Source organism: Ciona intestinalis, chromosome 14 (genome assembly GCF_000224145.3).
Source record: "Ciona intestinalis chromosome 14, KH, whole genome shotgun sequence".
NCBI lineage: Eukaryota > Metazoa > Chordata > Ascidiacea > Phlebobranchia > Cionidae > Ciona > Ciona intestinalis.
In genome coordinates, this window is record NC_020179.2 from 2191582 (window position 1) to 2215087 (window position 23506).

General features: G+C 35.9%; 3 protein-coding genes across 4 annotated transcripts; 1 reads left to right on the forward strand and 2 right to left on the reverse strand.

Moving 5' to 3' along the window:
• The first annotated feature begins 244 nt into the window (after nt 1–244).
• LOC100186989 (recQ-mediated genome instability protein 1) lies at nt 245–5970 on the forward strand. Its single transcript, XM_002131549.4, has 11 exons — nt 245–426; nt 560–690; nt 1277–1400; nt 1804–1926; nt 2751–2900; nt 3142–3211; nt 3502–3701; nt 3962–4055; nt 4322–4749; nt 5307–5480; nt 5686–5970. Exons 1-11 carry the CDS (start codon nt 322–324, stop codon nt 5875–5877), a joined length of 1791 nt encoding a protein of 596 aa, XP_002131585.1. The 5' UTR covers nt 245–321; the 3' UTR covers nt 5878–5970.
• A 370-nt stretch (nt 5971–6340) lies between these two features.
• On the reverse strand, nt 6341–15164 carry LOC100177586 (serine/threonine-protein kinase PLK4-like). 2 transcript variants are annotated; one of them, XM_002125461.4, is made up of 14 exons: nt 15030–15164; nt 13875–14291; nt 13340–13541; nt 12125–12221; nt 11388–11546; nt 9922–11202; nt 9633–9782; nt 9077–9187; nt 8752–8888; nt 8364–8479; nt 7821–8082; nt 7273–7559; nt 6936–7122; nt 6341–6692 (listed from the first exon to the last, which is right to left on the reverse strand). In XM_002125461.4, exons 2-14 carry the CDS (start codon nt 14254–14256, stop codon nt 6572–6574), a joined length of 3492 nt encoding a protein of 1163 aa, XP_002125497.1. In that variant the 5' UTR covers nt 14257–14291; nt 15030–15164; the 3' UTR covers nt 6341–6571. The 2 variants fall into 2 exon arrangements, with proteins under 2 accessions (XP_002125497.1, XP_018670432.1); XM_018814887.2 differs by lacking the exon at nt 15030–15164 and adding an exon at nt 14600–14741.
• A 617-nt stretch (nt 15165–15781) lies between these two features.
• Nucleotides 15782–18873, reverse strand: LOC100184593 (sorbitol dehydrogenase). Its single transcript, XM_002131597.5, has 2 exons — nt 18779–18873; nt 15782–17239 (listed from the first exon to the last, which is right to left on the reverse strand). The coding sequence occupies exon 2, from the start codon at nt 17230–17232 to the stop codon at nt 16150–16152; it is 1083 nt and encodes a 360-aa protein (XP_002131633.1). The 5' UTR covers nt 17233–17239; nt 18779–18873; the 3' UTR covers nt 15782–16149.
• Between the last annotated feature and the right edge of the window lie 4633 nt (nt 18874–23506).

Genomic DNA, 23506 nt, shown 5'->3' on the forward strand with positions numbered 1-23506 from the left:
ATACTGTGGTTCATCACGAGAAACACGTAGGTAACATTATATTGTATTTGTTTTTCGATGGAAGTTTGTACATAACATGTACGTACGTAATATTTTTGTGTACATTTATGTACCACTACATTATATTCACTATAAAACCCAATCGGTGTTGTGTTTTAAACTCTAAACAAAGTTGAAACTATTTTGTTAAAACTCGCGCCAAAAGGTTGGGTAATCCCCTATTGCAAAAGCGCGGAAAATTGGGCCCACATTTACAAATTTGTTTTCATGTGTTGCAAAATGCAGTATTCATTGTAGTTGTTGCGCCCTGCAGTCGTTACAATGATGGTCTCTAATGTATCTTCTTGGTTGAAGAACAATAAGACTGTACAAGTTCCACAAGATTGGTTGGCGGCTTGTATAAACTGGCTCAACTCTGAAAATCAGGTGAAGTGCAAATACTGTTTTTTTTCTAGCCATTTTTTGATCAGCAGAAATATATTATAATGTTGTTAAAAAAGCTACAAAATAAATTCGATGATTACCCTTGCACAGATTTGATAATTTGTTCTTGTACCAGGGTGAAGCTCTTACAATGCAACAGATTCAGAACCAAGTATATGGCCAGTGGTTGGACACAGATCTATCAGACCTTGAACAGCCAACCTTGCCGGATGAAATTTTACTGGAAAAGTACATGCTACGTGGAAAGTGAGTGTTTTAAATTGGTTGTAAACTTGTATGTAACTTTTTTTAAATTTTGTTCTTTTTAATTTCGAATGTTTTTTTTTGAAGTTTGTCACGGGTTGCATAAAATAACATTCTGTTTTTCTAACTAACTTGTCTAGCGACGCTTGCATTGTGACCAAAAATACTGGACTCATAGCTCGGTACTGATCCAACCTAGTGGCTACTAATGGGTAGTATCTCCCTGTGTGTCGGGGTATTGAATCAAGTATGACCTAACTCTCTAGTTCAATGGACTTTGTGTGTTACCGTTTAGGTTCTTAAGGACATCACCCACAGAAATTTTAACTTGTTTCTTTCATAAAAGTTTGCTTGCTGAAGTTGTAAAAGTATAGACCTTGCATACATAACTATGGGTTAAGTTGGGTTCAGACACCTATGACATCGGGAAAGGATTACATTTGACCATCTATACTCAAAAACCCGACAAAATGATCACTTTCGCACATGAACTTTTTGCTTTGGGTTTGGCATACCCTTAAGACCCCTAGCTAAAATCAGTGCCGTGTGATAAAGTAACCACTAACTTATTGGGAAACTTAACATGCAGATACTGCTTACAAATCAATTCATTGCTGGACATATCCCAGTCTGCTCATAGCCAGCTTTTAAAACTTCAAAACAAGGACAATTCAAATACAGCCGTATCTGCTGAGACACAAGCCACTCAAAAAGTAAGAGATTTCATTTCTATTCAATACTTTTCATATTCAGCTAATTTTTCATATCTAATTTATTGCTACCAGCCCTTTTAAAAGAAATATTCTGGGTTGTCTAAAATAAGGATTTGCGAAAAAAAGTCAAAAACAATGATGAAAACAAGTGATTTTAGCCTAGGTACAGTTGTTACAGTTTTGTAGTTAGTGCAGCAAAACCCTCTTAATTCCAAAAAAAAACAATAACAAGTTTTTACACTTAAAAAGGTCTTTACATGCTTTTTTTCTTTAAAAACACACATTTTGTTAAAATGATCTTGTAGCTCACATGAACATTTTGTGAAATTTTTGTTTAGGTATAAAATTTTCATTTATATATGATATAAATATATATATATATTAAAGTTTGGTCTTTTTTTAGCCATGGGAGAAAAAATCTTCTCGAATGCTGATGCTACAACTAACAGATGGTGTGACAAATATACAAGCAATAGAATACCAAACAATACCAACACTAAATGAAACATTACCACCTGGAATAAAGGTACTATGCAATGGCGTTACTTTTTTAATCCCAGCATTGTGGGTGTTTGTTGCTAGGACTCTCAATATCAAATGCTCCAAGCCTGTAGTTCCTTGTGCCCGGCGCCGTAACACAGTTTGGGTAAGGCACTTAACGGCAATTGCTCCAACCCAGTGGTCACTAATGGGTTATCAAAATTCTCAGCCACACATGAAAAAAGTCTCTGAAAAAAATAAGCATCAACAAAGTAATATACTTGGTAACTCATAAGTTGGCACGAGGTGTATGAAACATAACACCCTTTAACAACTGTTGTTTTCGGACCACGTGAGGATAAAGTAAGTTACATTTATTCATTTAAGTGTTGCTACTTGTTTAAATTGTCAGTCATATTAAGAAAAAACAAACAAAGTTACAATGTGGTAATTATTAACCAGATGTGAAGGTGTATAAAACATAACAACCAGGTGTGTTGACCCAATACTGGGGCTGCAGCTCAGTTGGTTAGCAAGCTTGTGTCTAACCTAGAGATATTGGGTTCAAGGCTCTTCGCTGATACTATTGTGGGCATGTGTATCTATGGGCAGGACCGCAAGACACCTAACGGCAATTGCTCCAACCTTGCGGTCACTATTGGGTTGTTCAAATTATCAGCCACACATAAAAAGTCCCCCACAAAGTAGCATACTTTGTAACTGTAAGCTGGCACGAGGTGTATGAAACAGAATACCCGTTTTTAATGACTGTGGACCACGCAAGTTAACTTACATTCATTTATTTATTCAATACCAGTAAATCACTAAATTTGATTATATTTGTTCAATCGATTGGGTGTACCTTTCCAGGTACTTATTAAAGGACCTGTGTTATGTCGAGAAGGCGTGATAATGCTCTCTCCTCGACATATTGAAGTCCTTGGTGGGGAAGTGGAGGATCTCTTCCATGAATCTTGTAAAGAAGCTACATTACATAAAGCACTTAACCTTCCGCTTCCTGTATGTTGTTTGTTTCACATTTATTTTTATATTTTTTCTATTTTCAGGTTGTTTTTTGCTTTTTATCACAAAGTGCACTTGTTATTAATGTTAAAGATTTGCTCTCATTAAAAAAAAATTAAAAATGTAATTTTTTTGGCAATTAAAAACTGCATGACTTTTTGGCAATAGCCTTTAGTGTGCTCACATTTTTGTAACAGTTATTCTAGAAAAATGATACAAGTTACATTGTATACTTCAGGCTCACAACCAAATACACCAACTGCCACAAACGGAAAATGAACCCGAAACCACCACTAACACAGAATTGGGTAAAGTTTATAATTTTTTACCTAAACACAATTGTCTGTCTGTAACAGATATTTTGGGGTGATGTAATTTGTGAATTTATTCCTGATCTAGCAGTTATATTGTTGGACAATTTTATTGCATCCTACCTGATGCAGTAAACAACAATTGGTTCAAATAATCTAATAATATACCAAATATCAATTTCTGTAATATTTGACATTATCAGTTTTCATTATCTCGTACTCAAATAGAAGATTCAGCAATTTAAAATTGATTATATATTTCCTAAATTTTATTTTAAAATTCCCAGTTGATCTTGGTCTTACTGAAGAAATGCTTGGTCAGCTTTTTGACGACGATGAAACAGAAACGGTGCCGAATGCGACTCAGCGTACAGTGACTCATCAAAATCAAGCAGTGAACGGAAGTGACCCTATAGAAATAATAGATGATGTTGATGATGAGATAGATGAGGAAATTCTTCTTGCAGTTGACCGTGTGGAAGCAGAGGTGTCCATGTGCTGTTTATTAATTTAAGTAATATCTGCTGTTTGATAATCTTATTTTTTCTATAAATTGGGGAAGTAATAATGCTAAGTTCTATGTTATCCTTATCTAAAAATGAAAAACTTCCATAAATTTATAACGAAAACATCAAAACAATACCTAAAGCAATGTTCCAGATGTGAAAGCTACAAATATGTTCTTTTTTGTCTTACAAAATTACATTAAAAATTTAAATTATTACAAACTTTATATTTTTGCTTCAGATGTTGGACAGTAAACCAAACTTTTCATCTGTGCCACCAAATCAACCTAAATGCCATATTTCAAGTTATTCAAATTCACCACATACAAAAACAGGTAGTTTGTGTAGTATTTATTTAAGATGTTTATTTCTTTTTATAAAATAGTTCAGAGTATTTATGATTTTTTTATGGAAAGCTTTAAGATTTTGTGTTAAAACGCTCTTGCATAACCCTACTCCCTTTTTCATTAACCTACATTTTCCTTTTCTTGTCTTCACATTAAATTAAAGAAAAGTACATCATTTTAACTTTGGCTATTTTGCTGTAACTTTCATAAAATTAACTTTTAACACATTAAAACAGATTTACATTTTCACACAGAACCAATTTCAGTTGCCAAAATAAATCCAGCTCCAGCTATTAATCCTACACCTCCATCATCTAAACAACTAACCATAAAAGACGCATTTAACCAAAATTTCAAGCCATTGTCATCACACCTGGTATCATGCGCTCAGTCAAACAAACTGACAGTTCCACCTCCAGACACGAAACCTAAAACTAGTTTAAACCGGAAACGAAAAAGTTCTGGACCAGAATCTCCTGCAAAATCTGAAAATAAGGAATTCTCCATCGTTTCAACAACAACAGCATCACATCAACTTGTTGATAACACTACAAAGTCGATAAAACATGTTGATGTAAAGCAACAAATTAGCAGAACAGATATTTGTAAAAATGAAAATTTTTCTGTATCTTGTGGACAACCACTTTATATGTACATCTGCAGAGCAAAGAAATTGAACCAGGTATTAAGTTTTATTTGGTCAATCCAATGCATTTGAAATGTATTGTAGTTATTTTTTTCGTTTTTATGTATGGCTGATAAATTGGACAACCCATTAGTGGCCACTAGGTTAGAGAAATTGCTGTTAAGTGTCTTGCCCAAGGAGACATACAACCACAATGGTAGCAGCGTCGGGCCTTGACCCATTACCCTTGGGTTCGAAGCAGGCGCGCTAACCACTTTGCCAAGGTGCCAAAACTTAAAATCATTTATCAGTACATATGATGATTTGATGTATTTAAACCAGTATTTATATATAACATTGGAGTCTTAATGGCTCATACACAAAAGTTCATTTCTTATGTAATAGTATGAGTATGCATATAATACTGTGAATTAGTTGAATACCATTAGCACATAACACGTAATTTTAGGTTTAAGATTTAACAACCCTTTTTTAGAGTAGTGAGATTACTGTTAAATAATTTTGTACATATTCATGGTTTCTTACCAATTGGAACAATAAAAAAAAAACCAAATATAGAAGTGATTTTAATCTAAATTTTTTTTATTTTACAGTCTTCAGTTAAATTCCGGACAAAAGCTTATATTGTAACTTTGCTTTCAAAACTTGTGGTCAACGTAGCTAACCAGTGGCATTTGACCGCCAGAATTTGCGATGGCACCGGTGTGTTGGATGTGGAATTCAGTGATCAAGTTTTAACTGGCTTAATCGGGTTCACAGCAGCACAGGTGCAACAAGTTTGTTGACTTTCTTCAGAATGATTGTATTTATATATCATGATCCTAAATCACGCTATTCGTTAAAGTTGTAGGGAAACGGTTTGCTGCTATTATACAGGTTTTAATAGAAATTAGTGCTATGTCCATTTTTACTCTCTTTTGAGTTTTTTAAAACATTTCCCGAACACAAACTTTAAATATTACTTTACTTTAGGCAAATCAAGCAAAAAATACACCTGGACCTGGGGAAAGCCTAGCTTCTCTTCGTCAGGGCATGGCATCATGTAGACAAGAAATTATTGGTATGTGTAAAATTATGTCAATTCAAATCGATGGCCAAAAAGTGGAAGTTTTTGACCTACAGGACGCAGATGTTAAGTTCTGGCAGCGCTTTGATAAAACATAATGTTCTGTATTTAGTTTTCTATTCTATTTTGATGTGTTTTTTTCAAAAAATCTATGGCTATATTAAAACAGCTGACATTTGATTTTAAATTAAGGGGTCTTATGCAGCTATGAGTGGTTAGCATGTTAACTATTGGATTGATTCATTTAACGGTCTCACTATTAAAAACCAGAAGCCAGGACAGCACAAAGTTTTTCAGTAACTAGCAGGCAATCCTAAATATCTAGGATTTTTTGGGGGTCGGACAGCTGCAACAGTTTATTGCACTAGCTAATGCACTCTTGCCCCAACTTTGGAAACAGGGGTGACAACAATCATGCTGTTAAGTTTTACATCCAAGATTACAGAGCAAACACAGGTCCTTCCGCGAATAATACCCTTTAAAAGTTTAAACTTATGCTTGTCATTGTCACAGACTAAGACAATACACTTTGTTCTGTTCCTCAATAAAATCTAAGGGCCATTTAGATAACAAACAAGTTTTACAGTTTATTATGATCGATATAACAGCAGCTACGAACTAATAATATACTTTTGATATATAACAGCAGCAATAATACGTTTTCCAGCAGTCGAATAAAAAAAACGTCTAAAAAAACCTTAAAACAAACAGCAATATATATTTTCGCAGCGTATAAAAGTAAAACAGGATGATAAAAATGTTGCAAAATATTGTAAAGTAAATGTAAAGTCACTATCTTGAACCACTGTTAGCGGGGCTTTCTCTAGCCGCCTGTACAAGCATTTCAACAATAGAAGGTAGGTCAGATAATTTGGCTTTCACGTATTCCGGCAACCTAGCAGACTGGCCGAACCTATATAGGAAATAAAATGCATTTTTAAATCTTTTTAAGTAGGATCAATACTTCTTAACCTATGCTTAACCAAAATTGATAGGAAAATTAAAAATAGCCAGTTATATAGGAAATAAAAATGTATTTTTGACAATATTTTTAAGTAGGATCAATGCTTCTTAGCCTATATTTAACTAAAATCGATAGAAAAATTAAAAATGACCAGTTTAAAAAGAGGATTTATTTTAAAAATAGACTGCCTACCTTTCTCTGCGGCCGGAAGGGTGGGAGTAGAGCACAGTAGTTGTAGCTGACTGCATTAATATCTGTGATCTATCATTGTACATAACCCATATATCACCGGTGCATAAATGTGAGGCACGACCAACACCTGGGACTTCCAATGTCTTGGATACCTGGTTAGAGTCGGCCAGTGGAGTGAAAACATGCTCTGTGGAAAAAAATAATGGTTTTAAACAAATAAATAAAGAATTTGAGCTTGTTAGTGGCGTAAAAATATGCTTTGCGGAAAAAATAAGGTTTTTAAACAAATAAATAAAGAATTTGAGCTTTTTAAAATGATCGTAAGGCTGGCACATACCTCTGTGATCATTTTTAGACGACCCGTTTGAGGAAGCTGGTGCTTTTGGCACGCTTCGTTTCCTGCTCATGGCTGTAGCACTAGAACGATATGAAAGAACTGACTCAGTAAAATGAATAGGGGGTGCTGCGCTTGGAGACGTGGTGGGAGCTATTGATGGTGTCGGCAAACTATCAGGGGTTCGAGGTGTTGATACAGGCTCGGGGCTTCTTGTTGGAGTGGATGGTTTGTCACGTAGTGAGGTTTTGGTTAAGTTTGTGGTGCGGGTTGTTTCATTGGTTGGTCGCCTGCATTGGTAATGTGTATATGGTAACTATCGGGTAAAATTTGATAAAAATATTTACAAACACGCAATAAAAGATTGTCAAACTTCTCTGTATTTAAAATAAAAAATCACAATGAGTTTTACATTTTGCAAGGAATTATTTTAATCTTAAATTTAGCTTCAAAGAAAGTAAGGTACTTAGAGAACCACTGTTTTATAAATTTAAACAACAGTATTTTGCATAGCGATAATAGATAACGTCAAAATGACGTAATGAACTTACCGTGATACAGTTATAGGAAAATATGACGAGTCATTTCCCGAATTCTCCTCAACCACCGAAATTGCTGACTCGATGTCGAGAGCTTTCTGTCGTGATGTCAGAGCATGAGTCAGCATATCTTGGTACTCGGGGGTGAGGTTAGCAATTGCTTCACAGTTTTGGTCGAGTGGTAATCTACGCAAATCTTGGCTGTCCAGTGTGATAAGCTTGCCGGTCTGATCGATTATCATAGTTTTGCCTTTGCTCTGTTGGACCTTAGCGCCTAGAAAATGCATTAAGAAGTTAGCAACTTGGTTCCGGGTGGTGGGGTTGGCCTTGCCCTTGATATTCATTTTTTTAAGTGTAGTCCAAAAAATTAATAATGTGTTTCTAGTTAAGTTCTTACTTGTATTGAAATTTATAATAAAAGAATTTATAAAGAGATAAAAAATTTAGACCAAAAGACATAATTTCTTATAAATAGTAGCTTTTCCTTAATATGATTGATTTGAGAGAATACTTTGCATTTTTAAATAATTTTGAAAACTATACACACAAACACACCGTTATAAAAACATGCTTCGAGGTCGGCTTCCGGTGCGTTTTCCATTAACATGCACTTTGCTTGCTTTGTAAACAGAGTTACCTTGGGTGTTTTAGATCGTACCAATTGCACAAACCTGTAAAAATTAAAGTAATTTTATAGTTATGGGATGATTTGAGATCTGTGGGGGTAAGATGGGACACCCCTTTAACACATAGTATTCAAATATCCTGAATGTGTTTTAAACAATTTACATCGCTCCATGGGATTCGTGTGGATACAATTTTATAATTTCTTGAATATTCTTTGTTTACTACCAAATGGGACGAGAAAATAGAATGAAAAGGTGTCCCATCTTACCCCACCCTACTTGTACATGTACAAACAATGTACATGTACATTACCTACCTTGCTAGATATTTGTACTTGTTGTGGTATTTGTCAGGTAATGTAGATTTCTCATATGTATTGGTTGAGTCTGGTGGTATGGGTGGTTGTTTGGATAATATATATCCACTTTGTTCTTTGGTGGTGGGTGAAAATATCTGCTTTGTAATGAAATTGTTATTTTTGCACGATTTAAAGGTCTATAGTAGGTGTAGATTTTCATAGGCGTCAAAATTTTGGTAAAACACAGATTATCCTGGGAAATAAATTTCAGCTCTTAGTAATGTTTTCTAGGGCAGGCCTGCTACCTTGGGTTTAGTAACAATGTAGGTATTAGAATACTTGCCTTTATTGAATTTCCGTTGTCTGAGACGCACAGTACTTCAGTAACAATATCTTTGCCTGTTTTGCTGTTCACTATTTCCAGACACACCTCACCATTCTGTAGTATGCTGACCTGGTGTATGAAAAAGTTTGGGTCGGTTATAATTTTGCAACAACTGTTTAAATGCAAGCCAAACGGATATAAATAACAAGAAAATAACAACGTTAGTGCGTCTGCCTCTAACCGAGAGGTAATGAGTTCAAGGCTTATCATTGCTAATATGGGCGTATGTTTCCTTGGGCAAGACACTTAATGGTTAATTGCCTCAACCCAGTGGTCACTAATGGGTTGTCTAAATTATCAGCCATACAAAAAAAGGAAAAAAAAAAAAAAATAATCATCCACAAAAAAACGTACATGATAATTCTTAAGCTGGCACGAGGTGTACGAAACAGAACAACTGTTATAGAGAACAGAACGACTGTCGTTTTCGGGCCATGCGAGGATAAAGCAAGTAATTCATACTTTAGTTTGAAGTCTTCTTTATGCTAAATCAAAATTGGGTAAAAACTCTCACCATGGAATTTTTGGCTTTTTGTCGAATTGTGCGAAGTCTGCATGAGTTAATGTTGGGAAGGTCGCGAGATTTCGCTTCCGCTCGTCTTGTATTGGATGATGTGTGGGAATGAACGCTGTGGTGTGGCTTTGGAGGTTTGCTGTACATGTTCTGCATAATTGATGTCAAATTATAGTTCATATAAGTTATGTTGAAACGGGTGTATTACTGTATGAAGTATGGGTTTTGGGCACTTGCAATTGGGGATGTAATAACAAAGTACTCAAAAATATACATAACGCAAGCTTACCGAGCTTGACTTGGTTCGTGCGTCTTTGAGTTGCGTGTGTGATTGCTCTGTGACGTCATTCCCCTTATCTTGATTTGGAGTACGGTCAATAGTTCTATTATTATGTTGCTCTTGCGTCTGTTTTCCATTATACCAATTGTGGCTTTGAGTGTGCTTGTTTTCGCTGGAAATATTACACTGCGACCGCTCGGGTTTTGGTGGCGCGTAATCGGCATGCTTGCGCATCCTGTCGGCTGTTCTGCCGCGGACTGCGCCATGACTGGAAGAGTGATGGTTGTAGTCACGAGCTGAGGTGCGATCAGACTCCGCAGGGTCGCTGTTCGCGATAGAACTGTCTTTGTATCGACGAGAGGACGCAGAACGGGAACCGCGGGTTACGTTAGGTCGTAGCAGCGAATCTTCAGTCTGTGAAACGTTCTGCATTGACGACGAACGGTTTATGTCGTTCTGTTTGAAGCTACGATGCGCGGGATCTCCTTGCCGTTGTATATCGTGATATTCCGAATCATCGGCCGTGTAATCCCGCACAGGTGGTGATGGCGGGTGGCGGGGTCTTGAGTAATTACTTGTGTTCGATTTGTAGCATCCTGGTTCGTATTTTGCTTGGTAAGGCTGAAAGCTTCCCCCTGGAGGGTAGAACAGATCGTCGGGTCGCATGGTCGACGCGTCAGGGAATTTCCCCTGTAACGTGTCGTCGTATCCGGTGACGTCATTCGACTGCGGTTCGCGCGGGTAACGACGAGCGCTGCCTGTCGAACTGCTTTCAATAGATAAGGTTGAGTTGCGAGACTTATAACGATCGTGCCGACCTTGACTGTAATGACTGCGTGGCTTGGAAGGCAGAGTACCGCTAGTAAACGAGTCCGTGCGTTGACCCCAAGACCCGTCGCCGTGGACATGTCGCACGTCATGAGGGTTTTCCCCGCGGTCTTCCGGTTGCCGCCACATTGGAGGTCGATTGCCCGGCATGTCCCGGGTCCGACTCGCCCACTGCCGCCGGGTATCGGTGTTCTCGGGCCGGCCGAAGCCGTTTTTCGCCGCCGGTCGTCGTTCATCGTAAGACTCCTCATAGGTCGAACCTATGTCCAGAACAGGTTCCAATTTCTGCGGCGGTAAAGCCACGATTGGTCTCGTTCTTGGCGGCTGCCTTCTCGACTCAGTAAAGCTTGGTTGTTGGTGGTGTAGGGTGCCTTGCCTACTGTAGTTGTTCGTTGAATTGGTTGTCATTGTCGCATGTCCACTGTCTACTGACGCCTCACGACCTTTTAGCGTGTCTGGTTTCTATAAATCACGACAAGTTTTGCGACTTAATTTTAAGGTAGATAACGTCATTTTATTGCTCGCAAAACTTTAGAATTAGATAAAAATAACTTTGTAACAATAACTTTGTAACACCGAGTATGTAGTTCAAGCAATCAGTTATTTTTATGTTGGTATGTCACCCTAAATACATAACACATGCATACCATGAATGGGTGGTCCAGCACAGCAGAGAGCGAGATACGATCTTGAGGATCCTTCCTTAGCATTTTAGTGATGAGGTCACTGGCTTGTTGTGAAATATTCTCAGGTATTGTGAAGTTACCAAGCACAACGCGGTTCAGTGTGCTTTTAACTGCGTCAGTCTATATTGGTCGGGAATAAACGTTACTGAAGCTTTGAATGGTAGATTGGTGGGTATACAGTATGTACCGGGAGTCCTAGGACACTAGGTAGTAATAAATGATAATAATATACAGTAGGTCGGGGAAAGATGGGACACTTATTTTATTCTATATTTTGACCCCATTTGGTAGTAAACAAAGAACATTCAAAGAATTATAAAACCGTATCCTCACAACACCCATAAACCGTTGTTAATTGTTTAAAACACGATCAGGATATTTGGATAAAATGTTCTAAAGGTGTCCCATCTTCCCCCGCAGTACTATATTAAGTTTAGTTATCTCTTTGATTACGGTAGCAAAGATTTAAAAATATTTTAAACGAAAAGACGACGAGGAACAGTTGTTAAAACACGCTTACAGTTAAAAACATACTTACATTTAGTTGGAAGAAAATAAGCGTGTTTGCTACACCTAGCAGACAAACGAGCCATTTATGCTTAATTATTATTAAGTTACGCTAGTCTTCTAATAGAAACAAAAGTGTGCGTGAAGAGACGACCCGTATCAACGGTTTATCCGAAATTGAATATACTTACGTCAAATGGAGGCACGCCCACCAAAAACGTGTAAAACATGCAGCCCAGTGACCATACATCAGATTCTAAACCATGCGCGCTTCGAGTTGCTATCTCTCTGAAATAAATACAAACTGGGTATAAAGATGCGATAATGAGGTTGAGCTATAACGAGCGGCTACGCAGGGGAAATGTGATTTTTTTAGAATTGGGCAGGTAAATTAATACATTGATTATAATAAATTTAAAAATTGGCAAACGGTTTTAAAAATTGGCTACAGTTTAAAAACATCTCTTTGTACAGTTTAACATTAAACACACACGCCAACGGAAAAGGGCGTTTCACGGAGCTGTATTTGTCTAGTGTCGTCATTAAACATAAAACAAACGCAAATATAACAGATCAGTCTATGTCGCGCAATGACGAAACAAACATGCTTGTTCCGTCACAGTACGACCGTTAAACGCTTACAAAAACTTGCGGTTACACAATGTAGGCTTGCCTGAACTCGGCAGCGAAAAAAATTACGACCCGCGAGAGTCCTATTGTCGTTACTGTGACGTCACAAAGGGTGGGGGTCGGTCGAAGGTGTGTGGCTTCTAAACGGCAGTTTATACCAAGTCGATAAGTATGTGAAACGAAGTTTAGGCGCAGTATGTTTGCCCGGGCATGTTAGCGCAGTTGGGTCGTATTTCGTAACGTAAAATATCGCGGTTGAAAACGACATACCTCATGTCACATTTAAAGAACCCAACGGCCGAATTAAAAAACATTAAATCAATTAAATCGCGGATTAAATGGAGGCTTTAAAAAGGGATTTGCAAACATCTGCATGATAACAAGATCTGCCTAATTGAGCCAATGTGGTATACAACAAAAAATGTGAATATGGAATATACTCATTAATGAAAACCAAGCTGACATTAAACATTGGCAGTTATGATAAATGTAATATATTATTATACGCTGTTGCTGGACATCAAACAATAAACATCACAATACTATTCTACATGATAATGGGACATTGCCTTATGTCATGTGCATATTTTTTGTTATACTTTGTTGATTAACTATCTTTCATTTAAATACAAATAAATAAAGGTACATGCTGTTGCGATCTGTGGTGTAGGCTCATACTAGCCATTAAAAACATACTACAGTCACAGTCACTGTCAGCCCTTTTTAAAACAAGCACTAATGACTAAATCTGTTAATGAGTTAAACTATTGACTTACGGAGATATGAAGTTTGGGGTACCACACATGGTGAAGTGTTTATCTGTAGGTAGAGCAAGGCGAGTTGCGAGCCCAAAATCAGCTATTTTAATGTGGCAATTATCATCAAGCAGCATATTGGCAAGGGTTATGTCACGATGAAGAATTCCATGTGCATGTAGATACAACATTCCTTCTACTATTTGCACCATGAATTCACGCACTGTGGGGAAAGGTTTATAATAATACAGTGCCAAAATAGAGGTAAATGAAACTGTATTTAAACCAACAAAATCTTGGGTATCATTCATAAAATAGTTCAAAGACATCAAACAAAAGGAACCTTATTCATCAATATGGTGAATGCATTATACCTTGGCTCTGCTTGTTTGTGTAGCTACGCTACTTAACAGCGGCGTAAAAGATATTCTAGGCCTAAAAACTTTAGTTTTAAACATTTTATGTCAATAAAATTACAGTTAGAGAGCCAATAGTACATTATGTTTGTTTTTAAATATTTTATAGGCAAAAGAAACTAAATTGTCAAAAGCATTACCTTGTTGTTCACACAATGAATTTCCTTGACTTTTTAAAAATCGGTTCAGTTCTCCTTTCATGCAAAGCTCCAAGATGAGATAAACATGATCAGCATCTTCAAAACAGTGATGCAGCTCCAGTATTGAAGGATGCTTGAGCTGGGCATGAATTTCAACCTCGCTCCGGACACGAGAAACCATCCCGGACTTCCTCATGCTCCGTTTATCGATCATTTTGATCGCTACACCACGGTTTGACTGTCTGCACTTTGCGCGGTATACGCAAGCAAAAGCGCCACGTCCAATTAGGTTAAGAACTTCATACTCAGCAATTGTGCTTCCATAAGGGGGCATTTGATCACTATGAGAGTTGTATAGCTTCTTTGCTACTTTATGAGGCATTGTGTAGATGAAGAATAAGATAGACACCAAGTTACCTAGTGGAAAAAAAAATTTTTTTACAAAAAAAATACTAAGCAATTGCAATAATTGAGTGTCACATCTCCAGTATTATTTAGGAAAAAGAATTCAAGTTTTTAGTAATTTTTAAAATAAAATATGCAATTCTAGAAGTAGAAGCTGTTTTTAAATCGTATATGTGCCTTAATAAAACATTGTATATATTTTAAGATTGCTAAGGGTGCAATATGTTTAGATCAACTGTAGTCAGAGCATTATACGATTAACAAACCAGTATTACCACCACTAATTTAACACTGCAAAAATAAATTATAATGTGACTTACTTCTACTAAATGTAAACTCAAGCAAGTTTTTTACATCCTTTAGAAATGGTAACCTCATAGCAGGAAATTGGAAAATAAAAACTGACACACATTCATTGTTTTACACACAAAATCCTAACAATAGGTACATAAGAGTATTGCACCAGCAATAAAACCACTTTGGTCCACTAGGTAATAAAACTTGTATTTGACTTCCAGGTATTATATATAAATATTAAATATTTATATGAATAAGTTTGTTTTTTTTTCTTTTTAAATATTATCTAAAATACTAAAATATATTCTTATCTACTTTTGTAGTGTTAAACATTGCTAACATAAAGAAATTCAGTTAAACCAAGTATGTTTTACTGTTTGTCCTGAATTATAGCTTTTGGTTAATTTTGTTAAAAAAATAAAACTTCATAGAAAAGTGACATATTCTACCTACCCACACACTGACACTAGTACATCATTCCACCTCTATGCACTAATTCAAGTGATCCAATCTTCCAGTATATTTTCCTTCCATGCATGCCTAGACTTGTCGTTTAGAATTCAGTTTTCGTCGGCTAGCGAATGTTTACTGAAACAAAAATCTTGACGTTTATTTTAACATTCTGCGCTGTATAGTTATTGCGGGTTCGTTAATTTATTTGCTAAGACTAAATATAAGACTTGAATTATATTGGATCTACGCGTATTAAACAACAAGATAAATATACTGACTGTAGTCAACTAGCAATCCAGCCTATTCTTGCCTGACTAGTATTCGTAACAATACAAACGATTGTATGATGTAACTTGATCCTTTCATTATTTACAGACCATCGGCATTGGGAATCATTCGGTAAACTGAATATTTCGTTATTTTTTCGAAACAATACTTAGCTGCGGTGAGTGAACCAGTTTGTGTGCGGGTGAGTTAAATTGTTTGTTTTAGAATTTTAGCAAATTACGGATTTTCTTTACGCCAAGTTGCGATATTTTAAAATTTGTGCCTGCTGTGTTCTCACTTCGGTTCGTGTCAGCGGTTAAATTTATTTCGCTACAACTGGGGAGTTCTCTAAAGCGATAAATTATATGAATGAATGTAACTTCCTTTGTATACAGCTTAGAAATGATAACATAGGTTACTTTAGTAGGAAATCCTAATTTTGCGTTAAATCAAACACACTTTTGTATTCAATAAAAAAATCTGTCTTTGCAGTTTCGTGGTTTCTTTTAATCCACACTCTTTAGCTCAGTGTCGGCCTTATAAATTTAGTATAGTTACGACGGTGGTATAATCTTTTGACTTTTAAAGCGTCATATATGTATATTGAAATGAGAATATTATTTACGACAAAATTGCAAAGCGCATAATAGTAAAACAACACAATGGAAACTCATTTTACAAGCAGAATCCCCTTATATACGGACTCTGATTACAACAAGTGCACTGGTAAATAATTAGGAATATGTACATATTTGAAATGTCATGGATTTCATTTGGTTACACAAAGGCTTACTATTACCCGTGTGTATGAGTTTCTGCATAATTTCAAACACGAATTTGTAGCTGCATAAAATTATATGCCTTGGTCATTGGGGTCACACTTTAACATGACTTTTATCCCCTCACCAGCTCTTGTCACCTCAAACGCTTTTTGTACTTCTTCCAACTTAAATCGATGTGTGACAAGCGGCGTTACGTCGACTTGGCGTGAAGCCAGCATTTGAATTGCTGTCGGGTACGTATTGCAATATCTAAACACGCCGCGTATGTCGACTTCACGAACCGCCGCGTTCACAATTGGCACATTTACCATCGCTGGACCTAAGCCCACAAGCAACAAGCAGCCGCCAGACTTAGTTGCGTAGATTCCGGTCTGGATCGCCGATTCCGCCCCTGTGCACTCTATTGTACGGTCTGGCATAGCTCCGAGTAAACACTCTACTTTAGACGCGACCGTTTTAGCGTCATCGCCGATATTCACTTTAATCACTTCATCTGCACCTAGTTGTTTAGCCATTTCCAAACGCTTTGGAAATAAATCGGATATTACGATTTTTGATGCTCCCATGGCCTTGGCAACCAGGAGAGACACAAGGCCAATTGGACCAGCTCCACAAATAAACACATTATGACCAAGAGTGATCTCTGCCCGTCGACACGCATGAATGCCAACTGAAAGTGGTTCTATTAGAGCACCTTCTTCATATGACACATTATCAGGGAGTTTGTAGCAGAAATCAGCATTGTGGGTGTAAAACCGCGACAAGTTACCATCATCTGGCGGGGTGGCACAGAAGAAAACTTCACTTAAGTTGTACCGACCTTTCTTGAAAAAGTCATCATTATGAAGAGGGTACCCTGGCTCAATGGCCACCCTATCTCCAGGTTTAAGATGAGTGACATTTTTTCCACACCTAACGACCCTGCCTGCAGCCTCATGGCCAATTACCATCGGGTCATTCACAATAAAGTCACCTATCCGTCCTTTCACCCAGTAAGAAACATCTGACCCACAAATGCCAACAGAATGCATTTGAAGCAGTACTTCATTTTCTTTTGGCTCAACAATGCTTCGATTTTCCAAGACAATATCACATTGAGGGTATTCCTCGCGCTTTCTATAAAGGACAGCGCTCAAGTTTTCCTGAACAGACATTTTTCACCTGGAAAAATAACATAGAAGTAATAAGTATAAAGTGAAAATATATAAATATAGAAGTTATACCACTATACCAGTCATTGTCCACCTATGATTGGTAAACTGATTGATAAGGTTTAGGTCAACTCAAATATTAAAAATGATTATAAAAAGATTTATAAAAAACAGACACAATTTATACAATAAAAGAGCCTGCGAAAACCTTTCTATTTAAGTATTTTTAATAGCAAATAAACTTAGGACTATTGCTACTACTAGTACCATACGGTTAAGCTGCTACAAACACATCACCTGCAGAATAATAGAATATCAACCTAAGTAACCATTACTATCATTAGCAAACATCCAAAGTAAACATTAAGATATTAAGACTGTGTAATGTGGGAACATGTTTGAACAGTCTTACACTACATTCATAAGAAATGCTGACTAATGGAAAATGGTTATGATTATTAGGTTATTATACATAATAGTAAATAACAATACTTAACACATGTATATGTATGTGGCCACCAGCTTGTTTTCCACATAAGTGAAATGCATGTATTAGCATGGGCGACAGACAGATATTTTGCTAAGCTGCATTCATTTTTTGTTTTAATAGTTGTATTATAGGAAAAGCGTAACATTTATGATGCATCAAAATTGAAAATAGTTAAACATTTTACAAGCCAACCAAAACTGAAGCATTCGCTTTTTAAACTTAAATATTTAAAATTAATTCAATGCCGATGGCAAGTATGTTAAATATATATAACTGGGTAACATAAATAATCTAAACATTGCCCAAAAATGAGCAAATGTCGGTTTATGCTTGTAAAGTTGATGGTTAAGTGGGGAAACATGTGTGGAACAAGATGGTGGCCTTGCTGATATCTGAATGAATGTAACTTATTTTATCCTCGCGTGGCGGGAAAACGACAGTCGTTATAACACGGGTTTAACATGTGCCAGCTTACATGTTACCATGTATGTTACTTTGTGGGTGAATATTTTTTTTGGATTTTTTTATGTATGGCTGATAATTTAGACAACCCATTAGTGACCACTGGGTTAGAGCAATTGCCGTTAAGTGTCTTGCCCAAGGACACATACGCCCACAACGGTAGCAGTGTCGAGCCTTGAACCCATTACCTTTGGGTTACTCGCAGGCGCGCTAACCACTATACCACGGCACCGGACATCTGTGTTTCTTAGTTGACAGTAAACAGTTCGAAAGAGCGTATACAACCGACCTAATGTGGAAAAGATGTTCTTACTAGTGTTTTATGTATTTAGAAAGGTATTTTTATTATTTAATTAATTTGTTTTATACTTATTAACACTTTGTAGTGTTTTTTTGTGCATTTTTCCGTATTTTTTAATTTAAATAATTGCCGACACCTAGTGGAAAAAGTGTTCCGTCTTCTTCGTATAATCCCATGTGTATTGAACCTTAATGAGTTTTAAGACTTAAAGTTATAATTTAGTATTCCGGCACCTGTTTAGGTTTTATTAATATTGATTTATAAAAACAAAGCCTATATTGAGTCCAGATACATACTTGTACATACTGACATTGTACATATCCAGATAGATATACTTGTTCAACTTGTACAAATGTTCAAAATACAAACAACCAGCTTATACATATAATCCACAAATACAAATGTTGCTCTGATATGGAAGATTTATCGTAACAGCATTAACGATAAATTAAATGCAGTAACTGAATTTCCACCTGAAACTAAATTATGACTTAAGCAGTTCTGCAGAATGCAGAAACTGTGCGGCTTTGCTCAGCGGGAAAATCCCTAACGTGCAACTTACACGTATCCTTATTGAAATCAACAGCAACGATTGGCCAATCACGGACTAGATACGGGGTGTGGCACCTTTACGACGATTTTGTTTGTATTGATGTATTTTTTTAACAAGATGGCACTTTGTGAATATTGATTGGATGACATTTGGCACACCTCTAAGTTAGTTCTAGTTTTGTTCCATGATTTATGAAAGGAAAAAGGGCAATGCCGACATAAATAAAATAAATAAAGGCCCTTTTTAAAAGAACAATAAAATACACACCTTTGAATGGATAAAGTGACGTTAAATTAGTATTTAACCTGGACAGATAAAAAAATTCAAACGTTACATTGCCACTGCATGGGCGTCGCCAAGGGGGGGGGGCTGAGGGGTGATGCCCCCTTACCCCAATTTTTCTTTCTTACACATGCGCACAGTATGCTAAATAATAAAGGTGTCAGTCCCCATATTATGACGCAAATAATCGCCGTGTGAACTGCTATGATATCGTAATTAATTGCCTGGTCAAACAAACGCTATTATGATGCAATGAATTCGCATGTGAATTCATACTATTTCGTAATAAACAGTCTACCTGCTAGCTAAGAAAACCAAATCTCAAATTTTGTGACAAAAATGGCTGGTGGTATGTCACGAGTGGAGTTTTGAATGCAGTTGTAGATCATTGTTTTCACGTGACGTAATTGTAAAAATAAATGCCATTCAGAACGTCTTTTCGTGTTTTGTGTTGTAATGGAGTGATTTAAACCAAAAATACAAACATAAAACATTTGCCCCCCACCCACGAATATTTAAGGCTGGCTATACGCCATTGTGCGACCGTTGCTTCGACTAAATATGTGAGAGTGTGGTGGTGGGTTGAAGGAAACGGGTGCCCTCGCCAACCCTTCGAAGGTTCCTGTGGTATTTTTTCTGGCGCCTCTTGCGTAAAAATCGCAAGCTCAAAATAAGCTCAAAAAAAATAAAGCTAAAAAAAAATATAAAAATCGCAAGCTCAAAATAAGATCACGAACCGCCCCGCTACTGTCAACCGCGGCTGGTATAAATTAGGAATATTATACATAATATTGCACGCTTTGATAAAGAGTTGGTATTGTTCGAACGGTAATGGATTGATAAATATTGTGTCCAACAAACGCATATAAATTTGAAATAGGTTATAATTAAGTTGATAGTTTAGTACAATGGGGGAAGACAGGACACTTAAGCACATATTGCCAAATATTTCCAAAATCAAAATAGATGACGGTTTTTGGTTAATACCACGAATTAGTACTATCATTCCTTTATTAATTGACAACAATTTAATAAAATATAATAAAACACACGAGGAGTTATTTAACTATCCACACAACAGATGAAAATTTACAAACTCGAAAACACACAGGATAAAATGGGACAGTTTGAAAACATTTTTAATTTTGATTATTAAGTGTATTTATAAATAGGAATATACGTAAACAACACGAAATAATACTGTACGCTTTGAAAATTAAGTCTAAACCATAGAGATACTAATATATAACACTACTTTTTAGTTTGCGTGTGCGAACGATTAAACTAGTTTCATAGCTTCATAATACAACCTTGAATTTTTCGTACAGTTTGATTTTGTCTCATAAAACTAGTTTTAGTTTTGTAAAAAAAACACTAAGATATAAGCATGAAGAAAATAGGCAGGGGTCAATATGACTTTAATTTGAGATAAAACAAAAAAAATATCGGTTTAACGTTATATATATGAAGTTTACATGGCAAAGAAACTAGCACAGCCTGTTAAATTCTGTAGGTTAACTACAAATTGCAGAATACTGCTAATGTAAATATATTTTAATTTAGAGTCCCATCTTCCCCCACATTGTTGTTTTGTATGTTTTCACTGCCAAACTTTAAAAGATTTGCTTTTAATTTAGTAATTTAAACCACAGGGGATATTCAACTATAAGATACTGATATAATAAAAAGATAATATTTTGAAAATATATTCGAAATTTGGTCATTTGCACTTGGTGATAATTTATGAGAAGTGCATGGCTTGTGCTAAAAACAGAGTAGTAATACCCAATTTGTAGCAAAAATAAAAACTTTATCAATGGTTACAATCAATTTTCTGTTATTACAAGTTCATATACACTTGTTGGATACAATATTTATTCGTTTATGTTCGAACATTTCCCATTTTCGTTCAAACAATACCAATTGTTATGCAATAATATAATGTATAGGTAACATGTTAAAAACTATAGCAGTAGGTCAAGAAAAATAATGTTTAGACCTAATTTTTAAAGCGTACAGTATTATTTCGTGTTATTTACGTATATTCCTATTTATAAATACACTTAATAATCAAAATTAACAATGATTTTAAACTGTCCCATCTTATCTTGTGTGTTTTCGAATTTGTAAAATTTCACTTGTTGTGCGGATCGCTAAATTCTTCGTATGTTTTATTATATTTTCTTAAACTTTTGTCAATTAATAAAGGAATGATAGTACTAATTCGTGGTATTACCCAAAAACCGTCATCTATTTTGATTTTGAAAATATTAGGCAATATGTGCTTAAGGGTCCCATCTTCCCCCATTGTAGTACATCATTTTTACCGCGTGCTTGTTGGACCGTGGGAATACTGTCGAATAATACTGTAACATTTTCTTCGTCTATCATTTAATGAGTAGGCTACCGGTAAAAATAGATTATAAAAAGGCACGTTTTGCGTCGAGCCCCACCTTTCCTTTTATATACATTGCTGGTTAAAATTAAAATGTACTATACTACTACAAGCTTGCGGTATATGCACAGCTGGCACTTTAAACATCTCAGTTTTTGTACTTATTAAACAATTGCGGTTAACGGTATTCATATAACCTATGGCTGATGGTTATTCCAATTTTTATTATAATAAATGTTGTATATTATATATACTTGTAGATATTAACTCTCGTTCGGGTAAATAATAAAGGTTTTGGGGTGTGTAAATGCTGAATTAACTACTTTATAACTACCAAAGTATAAGGATTATAAAGAATAACCTTTATCACTTTTAGTATGTTATAGTATAAATGTCAATGAGATCCTTAATGGGATATATATTTCCACTATGAGTGTTGATGTTATAAATTCTACATAAATGTGCCCTTGAAACAGTGTATTGTTAACATTGGTGGAATTTCTTTTTGGTGGGTTTTGTTTTTCCATCATGCTCCAATGCCAATCTGTGGATCAATCTTTTTTAAACCGACTACCCCTATACTGTACGAGTTTACCAGTGTCTTAACGATCATTTTCCTTCTGATTACAACTTTACTATTGTTTAATTAGGTGTTTTCTTATAATTTTATTTTTTTGTAGAGGATGTTACGTCATTTATCCATTTTTTTCTGTATATCTAACAACAACTGTGTTTTAATAATTGAAGACACAAAATAAATTTTATTTTTTTCATTCAGTTTCTTTAAAACAGGATGTTTCGTATGTGCTTGGCAACGTCGTGTATGCGGTATCGGGTGTTTAATGTTCTCCACTGCAGCATTAATTATTTATAACCTTCACGTACGAATTGAAGCTCTTTTACGAGTTATGGCGGAATTTACAAAAAAAACGTCGCCTTTTCAATCGTTTCTATTTACCTTGGTAACATGTTTTTGAATTTCGACTGGGAGTTTTAGAACATCGCATGTATATGACACCCAGACACGCTAAAGCCGTGATATAGTAGGCTATACTAGTATCATAGATACTCTAATACGTATTAGAGTATCTATGCTAGTATACTATCATAGTATACTCATATATACTATGATACTATGCTAAACAGCTCTCTCTCTCTCTCCCCCCCTTTCTCTCTCTCTCTTTTTCTATATATATACACACACAAACAAAACAGCCGCGATGTTTTTGTGTTTTTTTTGCTGTACGTACAAACCTGATGAACAGTTCTTTGCATAGGTCAAACGTAAAACAAATTTGTTTTAGTTTTTGACTGAATACGTCGTGTTTACACAATAGTGATATGTCATATTCACACGTACCTAGACATACAGAAAGTCGATTGTTGGACAATTTCTCAAGTAAACTTTATCACAAGTTATCCGGTATACATAGTGCGAGTTTCGTTTAACCAATCTTTTTCTTCTTAATGACTGGCAAAGGACATGCTGTTATTGTAGTAGGGTGGGGAAGACGGAACACCTTTAGTAACACCCAAATATCTTGATCGGGTTTTAAACAATTAATAAGGGTATATGTGATTCGTGACAATAGATACGTTTTTATAATTTTCTAATTTTCATTTTTACTACTAAATAGGACGCAAAAATAGAATAAACAGGTGTCCAATCTTTCCCCACGCCATTAAATCTGGTTTAAAATGGAAGCATATCAGATGGCCTAAGCACTGTTTTGGAAACTGAGTTTCCGTTGTACCAGTACTTGTTTTCTTTACTGTACTCGAATCGTAAATTTG

What these genes read in the sequence shown, in the direction of transcription:
- LOC100184593 (XM_002131597.5), bottom strand. Translation starts at nt 17,232, where the DNA reads ATGTCTGTTCAGGAAAACTTGAGCGCTGTCCTTTATAGAAAGCGCGAG.
- LOC100186989 (XM_002131549.4), top strand. Translation starts at nt 322, where the DNA reads ATGATGGTCTCTAATGTATCTTCTTGGTTGAAGAACAATAAGACTGTA. An exon ending in AAGTACATGCTACGTGGAAA is followed by an intron (nt 691 to 1,276) that starts GTGAGTGTTTTA and finishes CTTAACATGCAG; the next exon opens with ATACTGCTTACAAATCAATT. An exon ending in TCGGGTTCACAGCAGCACAG is followed by an intron (nt 5,481 to 5,685) that starts GTGCAACAAGTT and finishes ACTTTACTTTAG; the next exon opens with GCAAATCAAGCAAAAAATAC.
- LOC100177586 (XM_018814887.2), bottom strand. Translation starts at nt 14,657, where the DNA reads ATGAGGTTACCATTTCTAAAGGATGTAAAAAACTTGCTTGAGTTTACA. An exon ending in CGAAGCATGTTTTTATAACG is followed by an intron (nt 8,083 to 8,363) that starts GTGTGTTTGTGT and finishes TGCATTTTCTAG; the next exon opens with GCGCTAAGGTCCAACAGAGC. An exon ending in CCTTCCGGCCGCAGAGAAAG is followed by an intron (nt 6,693 to 6,935) that starts GTAGGCAGTCTA and finishes TTTCCTATATAG; the next exon opens with GTTCGGCCAGTCTGCTAGGT.